The sequence below is a fragment of the Cannabis sativa genome, chromosome 2 (genome assembly GCF_029168945.1).
Source record: "Cannabis sativa cultivar Pink pepper isolate KNU-18-1 chromosome 2, ASM2916894v1, whole genome shotgun sequence".
NCBI lineage: Eukaryota > Viridiplantae > Streptophyta > Magnoliopsida > Rosales > Cannabaceae > Cannabis > Cannabis sativa.
This window is the reverse complement of record NC_083602.1, coordinates 74526526-74546754: the sequence shown is the minus strand read 5'-3', so window position 1 is coordinate 74546754 and position 20229 is coordinate 74526526. Positions and strand designations below refer to the sequence as shown.

The following is a 20229-nucleotide window of genomic DNA, read 5'->3' as shown; positions in this document are numbered from 1 at the left end:
CGTCATAAGAAGATTTGTTTGAATTGGAGCAGAAGTCATTTTGGGTTTGGGTTGTATGTTGTTCGGCAGGAAACTGATGCAATAGTAGACCCCCATTGGATAGTCGTCGTACCTCCCGCTAACTCTCCAATTCGACGCATCTCTGGCAGAATCGGCGCTTGATTAGGCGGTCTTTTAGTTAAAAGCAAAGTTTGACGATTCTTCAGCGGCAAACACTGTACGAATTGTCGATTCCTTAATTAAGCTTTAAGTAGTATACGATTGGAGCTTTTCTTCTTCGTAGATTTTTTCTTTTGTGGAGAAAATGATTGTGATACAACTTGCCGATTCATTAATAAAGCTTTGAGTTGTATATGATTGCAGCTTTTCTTGTGGAGAAAATACGATTGGGATTAGGGTTTGAGATTTAAAAAAATTAGATTGGAGAGGAAGATAAATTAAGGATTTGAAAGGTAATCGTTTTTTTAATTAATAATATGAATGGTGGATGGCAGATGAAAGTTAATCGAGAATCATTAAACTTGATGTTACTTAGCCACAAAAATAGTGAAACTAAGAATTAAAAAATCGTTATTTTAATAAATCGTTATAAAAAAAAAGTCACCTAATAATTTCTCATAAACCAAGAATTCTATTATATAGCCACATTTTATATAGAGTAGATATATTACTTTGGCTCTACTTTTAACCACCTCCGATCTCCATCTCAAAGCCAACTATTTTTACCAGCTAACCCATTTTGGAATCATCTCAAAAGATCTGTAAAAAGAAATGGTAGATTTTCATCTTTGTCCATCTCTTTGAAAGGGGGAAAAAAAGAAGAAGCTTTAGTTTATTCACTTGCTTATGTTGTTATTCAATATCTCTGCTTTGCTTTGTATGGTTTCTAGCATCTGGATATTTTTTTTCTTCCAATTTGAAGCTTGCCCATTTCATTTTTTTCTTAATAATTCCTGTAGTGGGTCAGATTTTTTAGATTGGAATGCTTGAGTTTTGTGTTTAGAGATTGAATGTGAAATGCATTTGTTCTTCTTTGAGATTCACAAAATTTGAGCAGGTGGGTTTTGTGTTTTGGGAAGTTTTAATCATTTTGATATGATAGTTTTGGGGTTTGGTAGTTATGGGATTGATAATACTGTTTATGGAGAGATGCAAATGTTTGAATCTTGATTTGGTATTATCATGCTCACTATGAATAGTTTCCAAAAACCCTTGTGGTGATCTGGTCGATCGACGGGTGAATCCCATGGACGCCGACTGAGGTGATCGAGAGGGTGAGGCTCGGGGTTGGGACATTTGGGAGTCGAAAAAGTTGGAAGTGGCCTCCGTTTGGGCTGTCGGTGGCCTGAGAGAGCCCTGGGCTGGTCAGAAGTTGGGCGAGAGGGAAGTCGAGAAGGAGATAATTGAAGAGACGGAGAAGAGAGTGAAGAAAGAAAAAAAATATTTTATTTCATTTATTTTTCATTTTAAAATTATTTTAATAATAATATACCAATTGAAAATCGCCACGTGGCATTCTTGGAGGACTTAACAGAACTATTAAAATAAGTACTAACGGAATTAATAGAATTTGAGAATTTGAGTACTTTTGCCGCCATTTTTAGAGTTTGGGTATTTAATAGCAACAAATTAAACAAAATAAGTATTTATGCTACAAATTTCTCTAATTTTAAATATACTTTTAATAAAAATTAAATATTTTTGTTGATTTTTAAAGGTAATTTACACCATAAAATAGCAGCATAATTATAAAAGTTTGACCAAATATAATCCAAATTCATTTTTTAGTTAAATTTGGTACACATATTTTACTATCTATTGAATATGGTCTAAGACTATAAAATATTTCCATGGAAGGCAAAAGTGAGACACTATTGGTCTAAGACTATAAAGCATCTCCATAGAGAGTAAAAGTGAAATATTATTGGTCTAAGACTATAAAGCATCTCGATGGAGAGTTAAGTTTGTTATCTTTTATGATATTAAATATTTTTATTATCAAATTTGAAGAGAATTTTTTCCTATGATAATCACAATTTTAAGTTGCGGCTTATGAGTTAGCTTAGGATGTTCTTAGATTGATTTTTTTTTTTTGAAATAAAAACATTGATTAATATTATAAAATTAGACCTCTCGGTCATTACATAGGATAGAGCTCGGAATAGCCGAGGGTTCCACAATACCTGTGATAGTTTAAGCATAAACCCATCTAGCGACATTGTGAGCCGCAAAGTTACAACTTCTAGAGATAAAAGAAAAATTACAAGATAAAAACTTCTTATAGAGTTGATTACAAGCATACACATAATTAACAATGTTCCAATTGGATTGGACACCTTTAATTGCATTTATAACCACTTCTGAATCACTCTTAATTATGATAAATTCATGCTCCCTGGTAGCAGCAATTTCCATGGTAAGTTGGCACGCCACCGCCTCCCCAATCAAAGGATTTGTGAAGTTGAGATTGTTGGCCACACCCCACAAAACTGTCCCTGAATGATCTCTAGCCAAGGCAGCAATGCACATGTACTCACCACCAACCTTAACATCATAGTTAATTTTGATCCAGTCTTCAGGAGGGGTCGACCAACCTGGAGGAAACACATCTACTGTCGGGGAAAGCAAGCAGTCAGCATAATCTGTAAAACAATTAGAAATAGAGTCAATACCAGTATTAATGTTACTCGAATAATAGTTATGAACTTTATCATTTCGGGTTCTCCATATAGTATCCACAACGATCGAGGCATAGAGAAATAGCTTGTCCGTGTCCACCCCTTTCGTCTTCAGGTTCCAAATAAATGTTACCCAATCCCAGACTCTGCTTCCAAAGTCGGGGACCGGAAAGATTCCCCACGGGGAAGCTCTCCACAAATGGTACACAAAATCACAATGGAGGAACAAGTTCTCCATGGACTCCTCAGCTGCCCCACACAGGGGGCAAGAAAGTTCGTCTATGTTGATTCTTTTCGCCAGGAGTCCCCTAATAGGGAGGGCATTTGAAAGGATGCTCCACCACAGGACCTTATGCTGCTCTAGGATTTTGGAACTCCAAAGTTTGTTCCAATGTCCTGGCGCAACAACAATATTAGGGGCTCTTTCCAAAGCCAAAATTAGGTAAGCTGATTTGGTTGAGAATTGGCCATTTGGCTCCTTTGTCCACACCCACCTGTCTCCTCCTACTCCCCAAGGTTTACCTCCTTTGATTATGTCGCGAACAGTTCCGGATTCAAAATGAGTCTGGAGTTTAGGAATATCCCAATCCCCATCCTCCGTAAGAAGCTCAGCGACTTTCGTCACACTCCCAGAGGTCGAACCAATAGGTTTAGCGAAGAAATCCTTGCTAAGCAGCACCCAAGGTTCTAACCAGACATTTGCATCGTTCCCGTCAGTGATAAGATTGCACGCTCCTCTCAGTAATAAGTCTCTGGATTTCACCACATTCTTCCAGAACCAAGAATAAGATCCGTTATAAGATCCCTCTAGGAAAGGTTTTCCTTTAAAGTATTTGGCTTTCCGACACATTACAGCAAAGCGATTGCTTCTCATTCAGGAGATCCCATCCCCACTTCGCTAGGAGTGCCTAGTTCATTTCCAAAGTTTTACGGAAACCCAGGCCTCCCCTAGACTTTGGAAGGCAAAGACGGTCCCATGCCTTCAGGCAAATACCCATGTTTCCCTGCTCACAACCCCACCAGAAGTCTCTAAACATACCATCAATTTTTGAGGCCAGCTTCTTAGAAAGCCTAGTTGTTTGCATCGTGTAAATCGGTAAAGCCATCCCCACTAATTTGATTAACGTAGCCCGCCCGGCCTTAGATAGGGATTTCAGTTTCCACCCATGAAGCTTCAAGACAAGGTTCTCAACAATGAAATTGAAATCAGCATTTTTCTGCCTGGATCCAAACAACGGGAGGCCTAGATAATTGATGTTGGAATCAGCCATATTTATACCAAGTTCATGCATGATCCCTCTTCTCATGCCATAACTGGTGTTCTTGCTGAAGAAAATAGACGTCTTAAGCTTATTGACACGTTGTCCTGACCACTCACAGAACTTCTCCAAACATTGCCAAAAGCCCTTAGCCTCAGCCACGGTTGCCCTTCCTGCAAGGATGAGATCATCAGCAAAGAAGAGGTGATAGAGTCTCGGGCCGTTTCTACTCAGCTTGATACCCCTTATGCTACCCGACTCCAAGGCTCACTCTAGGAGGCGAGAAAGTATTTCTGAGACCCAGATAAAAAGATACGGAGAAAGAGGATCCCTCTGTCTTAGCCCACATTCCGGATTTAAACTGCACACTTTTCCACAATTAAGGTGCAATTTAAAAGTTGTTGTTGAAATACACTGGCGCACCCAGTGGCAGAATTTATTTGGGACTTTAAAGATGCTAAGAACGTGGTCAATGAACGACCAACTGAGCTTGTCATAAGCTTTCACCAAGTCTATTTTGATTGCAAACAAACCCTCTTTACCTTTCTTTAGCTTAAGAGAGTGGATGATCTTCTGGACCAGAATATCATTATCATTAATACTCCTCCCCAGGACAAACACCGCTTGAGTGGGACAGATCACTCTTGGGAGAATCAGTCTTATTCTGTTGGCAATGATCTTAGATATCACCATATAAACCACATTGCAAAGGGAGATTAGCCTAAACTGAGTCACTTTCTTCGGATTGGGCACCTTGGGGATGAGTATTAAGTTAGTCGCATTAATGCCCTTATGCATTACACCCGAAACGAAGAAATCACGAACTGCTTCACAGAAATCTTCACCTACCGAGCTCCAATACTGATTATAGAATAAGGCCGACATACCATCGGGCCCAGGAGCCTTAAAACTCCCCATGGAGAATAAAGTTTGGAGAATTTCCTCATAATCTAGGATTATCAAGCGGTCATTTTGATCAATTGCCGAGAGGTGATCTCCTATAAGATAGTCCAGACGTTCCAGTGGCCCCTTAACAATATTGGTGAAAATACTCCCCAAAAAACCAGAGAATTCCTTGCCAATGTCTCTCCTGTTACTAATCCACACCCCGTCCCTATTCATTATACTCTCCACTGCATTACGTCTATTTCTGATTGTAGCCGTAGTGAAGAAAAATTTGGAGCACTTGTCTCCCTCTCTAATCCAAGAGATACGGGCTCTTTGCTGCCAGTAAATGGCCCTTTGCCTAAGCGCTTCATTGAGATTTTTCCTATTCTCAACCTCCTCTTTCCATTCCCTCGATCCTGTAGGTGAGTCCTGGATCTCCTTCAGATGGCGTTCCAGATTAGCAATACGAGTATCGAGTTTCTCGAATTGGACCTTCTGCCATTTACAAAGTGCAAGGCGAGTGGCCCCCACTTTCTTGAAAACCCTGGTCGGGGCCCAGCCGTGAGACACAGAGCCTCAGGCATCCTCCACAATTAGCGAGCTTCGGGGGTCTCTAGTCTACCAAGCCTCAAAATGAAAAGACCTAGTCGGTCTAGAATCATGGTTTGTAGTACTAATGCAGAGAGGGAAATGGTCCGAATTACACGTATGAAGGGACTTAACCACTACCTTCGGGAAGAGACCGAGCCAATCCCCATTCACTAGAGCTACATCTAGGGCTGACTTAATGTGGTTCGCACCATCACGGTGGTTATCCCAAGTTAGTCGATCACCCTTCACAGGTAAGTTAATAAGTGTGAACCTACTGATCAAGTCTGAAATGAACGGCATGAACTGGTCTTTAAGACTGCTTTTCTGAATGACAATCTCGATGAAGTTATTTATATGGAATAACCTAAAGGGTATGTGCAACAAGGAGAAGATCAAAAGGACTGCAAATTGATTAAATCCATATATGGATTGAAGCAAGCCTTTAGTTCTTGGAATATTACCCTTAAAGTATATGGTTTTAAAAAAAATGAAGATGAAGCTTGTGTATACAAATACTTTAAAGGTAATATAGTGGTACTCCTGGTTCTTATGTTGACAGTATTCTACCTATTAAAAATAATGTAGAAAGGTTATCAGACATAAAGAAGTGGTTAGTCAAAAAATTCAAAATGAAGGATTTAGAAGAAGAAAGTTATGTTCTAGGCATCAAAATCTATAGAGATATAAAGAGGAGAAGTTTAGCACTATCTCAAGCAACTTATATAGATAAGGTGCTAGAAATATTCTCAATGGAGAATTCCAAGAAAGGACAGTTTCCGTAGAGACATGGAATTTCTCTGTGTAAGGATCAATGTCCAAAGACTCCTCAAGAGATGGAGGACATGAGAAAGTATCCTTATGCATCAGAAGTTGGGAGCTTGATGTATGCAATGTTGTGTACTAGACTTGACATATGCTATGGATAGGGTTTTCCCCTACTGGATTTGTTTTTGGATTAATTAATTAACTTAAAAGATAAATATTTATTTGAATTTGAAAAGTAGTTACAAATATTTATAGTGGTTGAGATATTCCCTAGTTGAGAGATTCTCTCCAAGTAGTTGAGATATTCTCTTAAGTGGTTGAGAGATTCTCTCAATCGATTATAAGAAATAAATATCTATCACTGATTTAACTATAAATATTCATTCAAATAATCAAATATTATTATTTTCAATTAAAATATTTATTTCAAATAAAATCTTTAATGGTTTTTATTTTATATATAGTATAAACCTAAAACTATTTACGTATAAGTCTTAAGAAAGCCTAAAAAGGGTTAATCAGATTAAACCTTTTTCCATCATCATCACTCTCAGATTTTTTGCTCATGTGTTGAGATAAAAAACAAGAACTCAATATACAATTTATCTCATTAGCCCACACTAATCCTTGTGTGTGGTAGAAGGTTCGAAAGGTCACGCTGTGAGTTCTTCATCACCATCCCAAGGATACAACTTATGAAAAGAAATAAGGATACCCTAATTTGCTTCAAGAGGTAAATTATTCCTTTCATCTCTTTATTTGCCGATTTAATGTATATACATGTGGTGAACCTGAGGATGTAGTACAATGGTAATTAGAAATTGCTTTCTACTGCATACCTGATTTAGTACCACAAAACCAACAGCCACTTCATACAAAAAGTTGGGACATAATTTCTCATGTCAAGGGCTATGGATTAGGGTTCTTGAACTTCGGAAAGAACACTCTTGTGTAAAAATACTTCAAAGCTTTTGATAAGGATCATTAATGACCCAATGCAAAAATCATTATTTCTCCTTCTTTAATTTATTTCTTCTTTAAGCTTAATTTATTTTATAATCGATTTCTAAAAATCTCAGTAAAATTTTGACCATAGCATGAACCCAAAGGCACCGAAAGTGGAGGGTCTGGTGACTATGGAGAACCTCAAGTGAGTCAGCTTGGTCGCTCCATACCAAAGTATAAACTCTCTCAATTCTTATGGAATACATTCCAAAATAGATGATGTTAAGGAGGTCGTTGTTGAAATCATGGCAAACAAGGTGAAGCAGGCTATTAAAAAGATAAGAACTTAATGGAAGAGTGGGTAAAAAGGAATCCAAAACCCCTGAACAAAGATGTAGAGCTGGAGGTATATTTTGCTACAATCTTTCCAACACATCCAAAAGAGGTAATTATCCTTTCTGTCTGACCCATGTTCCTCATCCAGAAGTGTAACGCCCTAAATAATTAGGCACGTTACCCGAGTTATTTAGGAAACCCTAATCCCCTAAGCGGGATTACCAATCAAAATAGCGCAGAATTTAAACTTTTATAACAAACGGGATGGAAATAAAACTTGTAATAATTTAAACTTTATAACATTTGGGATTCTAAAAATATTTACAAACTTTATTACCAGTCTTTTTCTTTCAGCCGGCATAAGCGGCAAAATAGAGTTTCAAAAAACATCGCTGGTAGACCCTTAACCCGCTTGGTCTGATATGACTCAGACATGTACATTCTTCGCCCGGCTTCTAAACTCATGGCTGATAAGCTAATGCCTTACCCTTTCCTGCACAGTAGAGCACCCGTGAACCAAGCCCAACAAGACAGTATATAACATAACAACATAATATGCTCATTATACTATTTAAGCAATAATGCCATACATATACGTCTGTGTGTCACAGACCTGCATGTTACATTCACATGCCTATTTATGTCTACGTGGCGTAGACCTATGTGTTGCGATCACACATCTATTTATATTTACGTGGCGTAGACCTACGTGTTGCTCTCACACGTCTAAATACAATAAGGCCTTAGAATGGTTCATCTCGGTTATGGTTACGAAGTCCAACCTGATTATGCCTTAAGCGCATAATCCTTGAATCTCATTACATATAACATAGCATGGCATTTTCACACACATCACTAGGGTAATAACCCTAGGCTATTAGACCGTTCATATTAGGGTAATAACCCTAATCTCGGTTACTAAACAATCATATCATATTCAATATAAGCGCCACTGTGCATACTCTATGTGCTAATCACTGTCTTACCTGTTGTCCCGCAACTGATAGAAATTCTGAATCCCTGGGTGCTCCTGATCAGGTGTCGGTAATCCTAGTCACACAAATTTGGGATTTTCACAACTAGGGTTAACCCCTGATTCCATACTCATAAAATTCAATCATGGCATTTAAAATTCAGATAATCATACAGAGCTCGGAATGAGCTTTCCAACGATATAAAGAACTCCCAAATCGGAGTTCGGAATCAAAAGTTATGAATTTTTGAAATTCAACTCAAAACTGCCCAAAAAACACCAGGGCGGGCCGCGGCACATGGGACGAACCCCCAGGTTCCATCAGCAGAGGCGGGCAGTGACATGCTCAGAGCATGCCGTGGTACTTGGGTTGAAAACCCAGAAAATAGCCACCTTCAAACACGATTTTCAGCTCAAAACTCAATCCAATTCATCCCAAATCATAAACAAAACTTCCAATTTATAACATTCAATTGCTAGCAAATATTAGGGAGTTTAAAACACATAAACATGCATCAAAACTCATATTATCCCCTGGAAATTTAATTGCATAACCACATAACTCATGCTTTAAACCAACAATATTCAAGCTTAATAATTTGTGCTTCAAGCACACCAAAACATTTGATTTCCAGCAGCGAACTATCCAATTAATACCTGAATTCAACCTAGAAAATCCCCTATAACATACGGCCACAACTTCACAATAAAATCAACAACAACTTCATGCAATAGAGATCCAATTCATCAAAATCAAACATCAATTCACTCATCATATAATCAAGAACACTCAAATCTTAAAAAAAAAAAAACATGCTTTCAATTCCAAACTCAACAACAAATTCACAATTAAAGGGGGTGAGGAGAAGAACTACCTCAAATTCAAGCCACAACCAAGCTTAATTCTTCGAAAGCTAGCTTCAATTCACTCCAAGAATCAAGTTTTCTTCCCAAAATCAAGTTCTAAAAGAAGAGGGTTTTGAGAGAGAAAGAGGGGTCGGGTGAGAGGGAGACAAATCCATAATTTTGATTTCCTTCATCTTAAAAAATCAATTTTATTAAACATAATCAATAAAGGCCAAAAGACCAAAATGCCCCTAGGGCCAATTTTCACCTATTCACACATACAAGGGCATAAATGTCATTCCATGCATATTAAATCCCAATTAAATTTTAGATTATCACTTATCAAATAAAATGCCAATTAATTCAATCCAATTTGCATTTCGGGCCCGAACCCAGTTCGGCCCAAAATACCTGGTTGTGACTATGCCACGCCAACCTGTCAGAACACACCTGAAAAGACAACACAGGCATACTATATAATAATATAGTTCTGCTAAGCACGCAAATAAATTAATTTCATCATTTTATCCTTCTTGGGTCATAATTACTAAAATGCCCCTGGCTCACCAACGGGGTCTAACCATGCTATGAATTATAATAATTCTCAAATGTTGAATTATATAATAATATAATTCCTCAATTATTCATAATTATCTAATTAGGGTTTTACTAATCCATTTCTTAATTATATGGTATTACAAGAAGAGTTGGTCGATGTTACATAGGGAGGGTTTGATCCTTATTTTTTTAAAAAGAGATCACCTTCGGTACCCAGTTACACATTACTTGCATAGTTAGAGGAGATAGTTGAGCGACCTACCATTTTTATCCCACTTTTCAATGCACAAGGATATATCCTTTTACCTTGATTAACTACCTAGGAATCTTCCAATATAGTATAGGTTGCAAGGATGTTTCACTATTTGCACAGATGGAATGTACAGTACAACGAAGCCAATGTTTAAACCCGGACCGGAGTCTTATGCTTGTTTGTGTTAGAATTATTTTACCATGATCTAGATTTACTAACAAGTATGTTTCATTAACATCCTAATATGAATTTCTAAAACAATGAAATAAACACATATAAAGTTCAAGAAACCTTACATTGGGTGCAGCAGAATATAATGACTCCTTCCGTCCAGATCTCTAGCCCTTGATTCCTTTCTGTAGCAGAGCATTATCAAGATCTGAACCTGGATCTCTTTCTCTCCTTCTTGAGCCCGATTCTCCTTCTTGTTGATTGGGTTCTTCACAGTCTTCCACACTATGATTGAGATACCACTTGATGTGTGTGGGCACTCACTCTATCACTAATGGCTGAATAATATTTGTGAAGAGAGGATATAGTGTTTTCGAAATTGAAGAAGAAAGAAGAAGGAATAGGTCTCATCTAGGTTTTTAGCTTTGGAGGCATTAGAGTCATTAGTTGGATGATGAGACCATAGCCTTCCTTTTATACTATTCTTCAATAGGGTTAGGGTTGAATTATATGGATTAAAAAAGAATAAAATATTGGGCAAAAAACATATGTGGCCGTACACTTCAAAGGGACCCATCTCTAGTTACAATTTTGCCACTTTATTTCAACCACTTATTCTTCTTTTCAATAATACCATATTTTCCAATTCAAACCTATAAATGTCCAAAATATTTATTTAATAATTAAAATAATTGTCAAATAAAATTGTCATTTATAATATTTATTAATTAGACTCCATAAAGTCTCTTAATTAACAAATAAATCCCAAAACACTATTTCTTCACAATCAAGCCATAACATAGTGAAAAATTCTTAAATTAGACATAGTCTAATTTTAGAATTATAATTGATTAATCAAAATCAATTAACTAAGTCTTACAAGCAGTATGGTCTCAACTAGTATGGGGACCATGGGCCTATATAACCGAGCTTCCAATAAGCTGACCTAGAACTTACCAAGTAAATTCACTGACTTATTAATTCCTTGTTGCATCCACGCATAGAACTTGGAATTGCACTATTAGTCATATAGAACGCTCTATATGTTCCACGATATAGAAACGCTATTAATTATCCATTGTTATAATCCCAATAATCAATGATCCTCTATAGATGATCTACATTGCATAGGGATAAAATTACCATTACACCCTTTCAATGTATTTTATCCTTAAAATACTTGCCACCTATAAATGATATTTTAGTGAAATAAAATAATCACTAAAATGAGATCTCAATCATTTATCTCTATTTAGAAAGCTCGAAGGAAATCATCGTTTCACTTCTAAATACCTATGGAAGCTATAGATTCCATATCGATGATTAGCGCTCCCACTCAATTGCACTACCATGTTCCCAAAATGTACGTACCGCCCTGACCAAAAAGTAGGCTTAACTAACAAATCAAAAAACACGAATAACACTCTTGAGATCGAACCTAATCATGTCAGGATTAAGATCATTTGATCCAGGATCAATTAGGTGATATTGAATTGAATAGATATTACGGTAAATTTATCATATCTAATCAAAGTTCAATATCGGTCCCTTCCAATGTATACTCCATACATCCGATACTGGTAAACTTTGCCAATGCCCTGGAAAGGACATAACACTTATCCAAGGTGTAAGTATACCTATCGCTGATTATCATGCCAGTCTAAATCTAGTGAACTGACAAATCATGGAATTAAACGTTTGAACATATAATTATGATTATATTCCACTGTTCTGACAACACTATAATCATTAACAAATACATATGTTCTAGACTTAATAGAATTTATAATCATGAAATAAATCATGTGAACCATGCAACATAAAATTATTTGTGATCTTTAATAATTAGTAAATCTGATTATATTGAAATGGGCTTTATTTAGGGCACAAAACCCAACAGTTTGTTGAATTTTTATGCATTCTTTATTATTTATGAGTATCTAACCATGTTTTATTTTCTTCTGAAGAGGGCCCTTGTACTCTCGAGATGATTCTACTAAACACATTCATCAATAGGGTGAATTCACAGAACGATGAGGTGTGGAAGGTAGCAAAGAAGGGGAAGGGAAAACCTTCTAGCTCCAAGTCACAAGTCAAGAAGGCTGCTTCTCCCAATAACCTTGTGGATGCTACGGTTGCCTTGGTAGTTTCTGCCTCTCCAGCAATCCTAGTGACACACTTGAACCAGGTTTCATTGATTAGGGAGGTACCAGACCCAACTTTTCGCTAAAAAAGGCCATCTATAAATGTTAATGGGCTAGGGAAGAAAACAAGGTAGATGCCATCTAGAAGTTAGCTGCAAACCAAAAGGCTGAAAGAGAAAAGGTGGAGCAGGAGAAGGCCGAGAGGGAGAGGGCCAAAAGAGAGAAAACAAACCGAGAGAGGAGAGGCTCCTACAGAGAAAAGGGGAAGCAAGACCCAAGGGACACTTGGGATTTGAGGTCGAGGGATATCATCTGAAAGACTAAAAAAAGATGTCTAGATTATATTTTGCTAAATTTGGAAGGATATTTAAAGAAAGATAATCAAGAAAACATTTAGTACATACCTACAATGCAAAAGTCTAGTGAGAGAGTTGGATGATGCTTTAGAGGGAATCTAGACATGAAAAATCAATACTCCTTGAAGTCGTGAGTTTACTTGCATGTGCTGGTTGTATATATCACTTTGGATTGCTTCTTTAGTGAATAAAAGTCGATCTTGGTCTTGTCCTTCCTCACAAGATTTGACTCTAGCTTGTAAAAATATAAGACTTTGTCGAGAGACGGGACCTCTACAGACTGGTCCCACCAAAAAACATACCATCTAGCAAGCAGGTTGTACACTTGCACGATGATTTGAAATGGAGCCATGCCCACCATTCTATAAAAATTAGTGAAATAACTCCTAAGTAGAAGATGGGCTTTGACTTTAATGTGGTCCCAACTCCAAGTACCGAAGTCATCTTGTTTGGGAGGTGAAATTCCCCTTCTTGCTCGCAATTGAGGTAGAGGTTGTGGATGGGGTTGTGGCGGCAGTACTACTAATCTACCACAAGCTTTGCCAGATTGGGAACAGTGGTTCGCATAAATACAAGCCATGCTTCAAAGACAGGTAGAGGAGTTGTAGTGACTTAGGTAGCAAGCTCCTCCTATTGGACCTCCTGAGCATATGCAACCATTCCCATTCCAATGTTGCAAATTAAGCAGCTTGATACTGGTAATTGAATGGAACCATTGTATGTCTTGGTTTAGATGTGATGAAAGCGTAGTAGTGGCTAAATACTATCAATTGAATTTTGAACTTTATAGGGTTTTTGGTAATGACCAGGAAACTTGTGCTACTTTTCATTTCCTGGAGGATGCCTTGGTATGGTAGAAGATTGTACCTCTAAGTTACAATGTGGAAACTATGTCTTGGTATGAGTTCCATAATATTTTCAATGCTAAGTACTATAATGAAGCAGTACGTAGTGCCAAGAGGAATGAGCTTACTCAATTAACTCTAGAAAAGTCTTTGTTAGTGAATTAGCATACAAAAAAGTTCAATAGGCTTTCTACGTTGGCCTAAGGAATTATGCCAACAAATTTCAATAAGAAAGAAAAGTATCTAACATGACTCAATGCCAAGATTAAGCATGACCTAATGATAAAACCCAATGATGCCACCACTTATGTTCAAATGCTAGAAAAGGCTCTTTGTCGTCTTCTCAATTCTAGCTGAATTTCTAAGCCATTTTGTGCTTGTCAAAGTGTCCACAATGCATAGAAAATGAGCCCAAAATTCCAATTTTAAAAATAGACTATAATTTTCTATTCCCTTGCATTTATTTAGCTTATTTTCCCATTTTACTATTTTCTCAGCCAATAAATTGCACATCCCATTTATTAATTATTTTAATTCACTCACTTTGACTATTAATAGAGAAAAATAGTTCAACATTTTTGGTTAATTAGTAATTTTTCTCCTCGAACTTTGACATGTACCAAATCATGCCCCTTAAACTTTTTTGGCCGTTAAAAATTTCCCCTAAACTATTGAGATTGTTAGATTTAAGGACTTTTGTCTAATTTTAGTAAAAAAATATTCTAAATGGATGAAAGTTCAAGGGGCATGATTTAGTACATATTAAAATTTGAGGGGAATGATTTAGTGGACATCAAAGTCTGGGGAGCATGGTTTAGTATATAAACAATCACTGAAACAGTAAAATTAAATGAAATTAGACAAAAGTTCTTAAATTCAACAATCTCAATAGTTCGGGGGGAATTTTTAACGGCCAAAAAAGTTCAGGGGATATGATTTGGTACATGTCAAAGTTCAGGGGGAAAAATTACTAATTAGCCTTCTTTTTTTGTCTAGAGAATGAAAGAAAGATGAATGAAAACCAAAGTTCTTTGCTCACTCAATTAGTAGAGGATGATATGAAATTCAATGAAAAAATTTCAGTCAATGTTCTTCCTCCATAAATTGAAATAATACTATATCACCCTCTACCCCAATCTCTTGTAAACTCGATGAGGATGATGCTATTACTATTTGGAGTGATAATATTTCTCATCCCGAAATTCTTCCAACCATTCCAAATGTCATTCTAAATGAAAACAAGTGTTATCATACTGATGTGATAGACACAGTTGTGGAGGAAATTTGTAAAATTTTCTCAAGTAACTAAGCATACCATTTCCTTCACGACATTGAGGACGAATATTTTCTTTATCCTGAAAATGTCACCAATGCATCAATTTTTAAGAGGAAGGATAAAAGAAAGTTCATTTTTTGATACTAGATAGTACAAACATGTAGTTGGTAGAGTTACCCGAGGAGATCACTTCTGTCTGCCATTGACTTATCAAGTTTTATCTTTATGTTTTTAGTAAGCTTATTTATATTATTTTATCTTTTCTATTTTGTATTTTCCATGTTTGTTTTGAATCAATTATTTTAATTCACTCACTTTGGCTATAAATAGAGGATTTTGGACTGATAACAGTAACCCAAAACAAACATGGAAAATATTCAGCTTGGAAATTTTTGCTATTACCCTTGGCAGGAAGTTGCATGCGGCTGGGGAATCAGGCGCTCACGCGCCTTCGTCTGGCAGTGAGCAACACGCGCCCATATGGACCCTTGGATTTGTGATCTGACGGCTCAAAATGGGGACCTGGGCTGTGCGCAAGTGGGCTTTTCCAAGCCGATTTCCGATTTTATTTTTAAAAATATTGTTTTATGCTCCAATTCTTCATTTCTAAGTGCCACAATAATCTTTTAATTTCTACAAAAAGCAATAAATTAATCTAAATTAAATATTTTCAAAATAAAAATATATCTCATTAATTTCATGAAAATATTAATTTATATTTAATTTATTCTAAACTTTAAGTTTACTAAATGTATATTTTTCACCATTAATTAGTATGGATTGCCATTAACACGGAGTTCACAAAGATAACTCTCTCCGCATATGATAAGTGTCTAGAATTTCATATTTAAATTAGTGCAACCATCTTTTCTAGGAGCATTTCACATTCAACACTTGATATATTTTTTGAGCAGATAGGGACACCCAAATACTTGAATGGAAGAGTGATCCTTTTGAATCCCGAAGCATCCACCACCTTTTGAACATCTTGTTCATTCACCCAACAAAATATAGAGCAATTTTGCTTGCATTTTCCTGTAATCCTGAGGTGATAGAGAACTTTATAAAACAACTCGGCATCAACATAATGGACCTCACATCCCCTTACCTGAATAAAATTAAATCATCAACAAAATAGAACTGCGTTAGCTACAACAATTCACATCTAAAATGAAATCTAAAATATCTTTTCTTAGTAACATGAGCTTTTTTCATCATCCGGCTCGAGCACGAATCAAATGAACCAAATATACCCATATAAAAAAAATCGATATACTAGCCATATCCACACATATATGAATGATTCTATATAAGTAAAAATTTACCAGTTTAGTTTCTTTTTCGGAGTTTATTTAGACAAGTATTTCATTCACAACATAAATAAAAATGATGACATAGAATCCCCCTACCTTAAGCCTCATTGAGAAGAAAAGAAACCACAAAGAGATCCATTAAAAAAAAGATAGAATTTGGGAGTTCGAATGTAAGCTTTCACCAACTTAATAAATTGATCGGGAAAGTTTAAGGCTCTCATCATTCTAGTTAATAAATACTAATCTACCGTGTTGTATGCTTTCTTCAGGTCCATTTTGATCATACAAGAGGGCTTATAATTTTTTCTTCAATAATATTTGACTAAGTCTTCACAAACCATTATGTTGTGTGCTATATACCTCTCATGAACGAACCCTCCTTAATTTTGAGAAATCAAATAAGGAAGAATGAGATGTAATCTCGAGCACACAATCTTAGTCGCTATTTTGTAAAGTACATTACAACAAGCTATAGAACGAAAATCAGCCACAGATTGAGGAACTTTCACCTTTGGAACCAATGTAAGAGTGCTAGAATTTCTTTCTTTCAAAATTTCTCCTAAGTGGAGGAAGGATAGCATTGTTGTTGTGACATCTTTCCCTACTATATTTTAGAATGCTTTAAAAAAATCTTCTGTTAAAATTGTCTAGGCCCAGAGATTTTGAATCTGGGATATAAAATAAGGCATGTTTAACCTCTTCTTCAATATAAGGTTTCGATGGCATATGAACTTGAGCATCACTAATTACTAGACCTTATTTCACCAATTTCCAATTCACGTATTCTCTATGTTAATTTTCCTTCCACACAGCTTCTTATAATAGTCTACAAAGGCATTTGTAATCTTGTTAGTTTCATCTACCTATTTACCATGAGTCGATTAAATCAAATAAATTCTACTTTGGTATCTTTTCTATTTGAGGCTTTGATGAAATATTTTGATGTTGTTGCCAGGGGCGGAGGTACTCTTTGGGTTGGGGTGACCATGGCCTCCCCTCAATTTTTCAACAAATATTTATGTATTTTGATGATATTATTAATTTATTAAAAAAATTTTAAAGATACTCTTATGGTGATTCTTTTTTAGAGATATATGATTGAAAATTGTAATTTAATAAATAGAAAACAGGTCACTAAAATTACATGTAGTACTTTTGTATTCCACATCCAATAGAATTTTTTTCTTTTATGGAAATTATTATTTTGTAATCTCTATTATGGCTACACAAAATAATCTTTTTGATCTCTCTTTACCGAAATGAAAAAAAAAAAAAAAATCTTTTTATCTAGAAAAAGAAAATAAAATATAATATACCTCTAACACTTTGCATGAATATTTTTGGAAGGAAAAAGAGTTTTGACTAATTAATTACTAATGTACAATATATTGAAAAATATTTATAAAATTTATTATAATTACTAAAAAAAAATTTGTGTTAAATACTTTTTTTTTGAGAGATTATGTGTTAAATATTAATTATTATATAATATAATTTTTTATATATATAATTACTAATTATTTTACTAAACAATACAATAAAAATTGATATGTAATTATATTTTTACATATAAATATACAATTTATTTTAAAATATAATATAATTATTAGACCGTTTATTTATGAAATTAATATCATAGTAATTATACAATTATATCCAAATATGTCCTTATTAATAATTTTTGTGATGTGCAATTCTATAAAAACATTTTCTTCAAAATATAAATTTTAAATAATTGGCCCCCCTAAGTATTTCGTTCTGGCTCCGCCCCTGGTTGTTGCCACCATATTTCACCCATTGCAATTTAGCCTTTTGAGTTAAAAAGGAGTTGTAACTTTGGTGTGCCTACTAATAAAGAATTCTAACTTTCCTCTCTTGATCAATCAAGCTTCCATTAAATGCTTGAAAGACTTCCTGAATAAGCATCAACCTTTGCTGCTTTTGAACAACCCCAGAAGCAATCTCACCTATCTCTGTCTTGTTAAAAACCTTGAGCATAGATTTAACTCTCTTGAGTTTTTGTACAACCACAAACATACGAGAGCCTGTTATAGATTTCAGCCACACTTTTTCCACCTCTGTTAAGAAACAAGGATGATTACTCCAAAAATTAAAGATCAAAATAATTTTTCCCCTCTCATGTCTAGATATACAGTGAGTAGATAAGGGCTATGATTAACTTTACCTTCAGTAAAGAATGTGACCTTACCACTTGAATATTTATCAAGACAAGCAAGATTCACCAATGTCCTATCCAACATAGCATAAACTTGATTTTTGCCTTCGTGTTTGTTGTTTCAAGTGTAAAAATTCTCATTATATTTAACATCCTCTAATTTAGAATATTATAAACATATTTTTAGAACTCTAAAGTCCTTGGTTACAATAGTTTACAACATTATAAACATTTTTGAAATTTATAAATAACCTACCACCATAAAATAATAATTACAATAGATTAGTAAAAATAAATGATACTAATTTAAGTTCTATATTATATAAATTTATATACATACTATATACATTATTAATTACTCTAAAATGATTACTGGTTACTAATTTTCTATCTCCCACAAAAAGATATATAACTTGATAAAATTTTAGATGTATAGAAAACATATTGTAATTGTGATGAAGAGATTGGCATTGTGGATGAAAATAACTTGCATAAAAAATGATATATATATATATATATATTTATTCTATATAATGTGTGCCTATATAATTTAATTTTTGATTTATGAGAAATTCATGGGTGACTTTTTATTTATATTTAATAAAATAATAAAATATTATTTATATATAATAAAATAATAAAATAAAAATAAAAAAATCTCATTAATATTTGAACTGATATTTAAATAAATTATCATTTATTCAAATTAATTCATCTGAGTTTACTGTGCGGCCTATCTAACAAAGATTATCTCATAACAAAAAGCAAGTAGTGCACCATATTAAATTATCAATTCTACATGAATTACTGCAAACTTCTCTATAAAATCAAGAGAATAAATAGTATAATAATTCAATTTAATACTTCAAAAGAGGATTCAACTTGTGAAATTTTTGTCAACTTTCATAAAACAAAATTTGAGCATAACAAATTAATAATAAAGAATAACATAACAAAGAGTAATACTGATTTTAAAATTAAAATTTAATATTTAGATATTAATGATTAATAATCACACTCAGTAAAAGATTATTTAATTTTAATCACAACAAAAAAAATTAACATGCAACTAAAAATAAGCCATCACTAATATAATTTTAATCACAACCTATCACATAAAAAGCTAAAATTTATGATGACTAAATTGATAAAATACATGTAGTTACTAAAAAATTGTGATTTTGTTTTCTTAAATGTCATACATGTGCGAATCAACTCAATTTATATATAAATGACCGAGAGATAAATAAGAGATAATAAAGAATAATTATTTTTTTTAATTTTTTTTTTCATATAGTTAAAAAATTAAGTGAGATATTTTATGATATTTATAACTAATTAGATTAGATGACGATTAAGAATACAATCGGTATATAACTCATATTAATTTGTTTTATACCAACTAAGAATTTGATTTAGCTAAGTAGGGAAAAATTAATCCCACTCATAATTCTTCTATTTCTTCTCATTATCTATGTTATTGGCTTTATTAATTTATTGAATTTTCTTTCATCAGTTATTGTAGGATTGGTTTCACTTCTTTTGTTGATTAATTACACTTGTTGGAATCGTTGCTACAATTAATTTGTCACCGCGTATTTTATTTGCTTCAAAGTTTCTATCATCTAAGGTAAGTGTTTTTTTTTTAATTATTCATGTTTGGTTAATTCGTTCGTTGTAGAAAGATTAGAAAAGCATATGTATATATATATATATTACATATTATGTATTTTATCCGTTGTATATATATACACATATGTGTGTATTTAAATACATATATGTGTATATACATATATTTTAGTGCTGCCCAACTAATGGATTATATTGTTGCCCAACTAATAGATTATACTGCAGAT

General features: G+C 34.4%; 2 protein-coding genes across 2 annotated transcripts; both read right to left on the bottom strand.

Annotated features, from left to right (window-relative positions):
- Positions 1 to 2193: 2193 nt before the first annotated feature.
- On the bottom strand, positions 2194 to 3552 carry LOC115720039 (uncharacterized). The gene has a single exon (XM_030649204.2). The coding sequence runs from the start codon at positions 3550 to 3552 to the stop codon at positions 2194 to 2196; it is 1359 nt and encodes a 452-aa protein (XP_030505064.2).
- Positions 3553 to 3586: 34 nt separating this feature from the next.
- On the bottom strand, positions 3587 to 18458 carry LOC133034514 (uncharacterized). The gene is made up of 6 exons (XM_061109610.1): positions 18383 to 18458; positions 18064 to 18275; positions 5933 to 5983; positions 5555 to 5740; positions 4423 to 5320; positions 3587 to 4110 (listed from the first exon to the last, which is right to left on the bottom strand). The coding sequence occupies exons 1-6, from the start codon at positions 18456 to 18458 to the stop codon at positions 3587 to 3589; spliced, it is 1947 nt and encodes a 648-aa protein (XP_060965593.1).
- Between the last annotated feature and the right edge of the window lie 1771 nt (positions 18459 to 20229).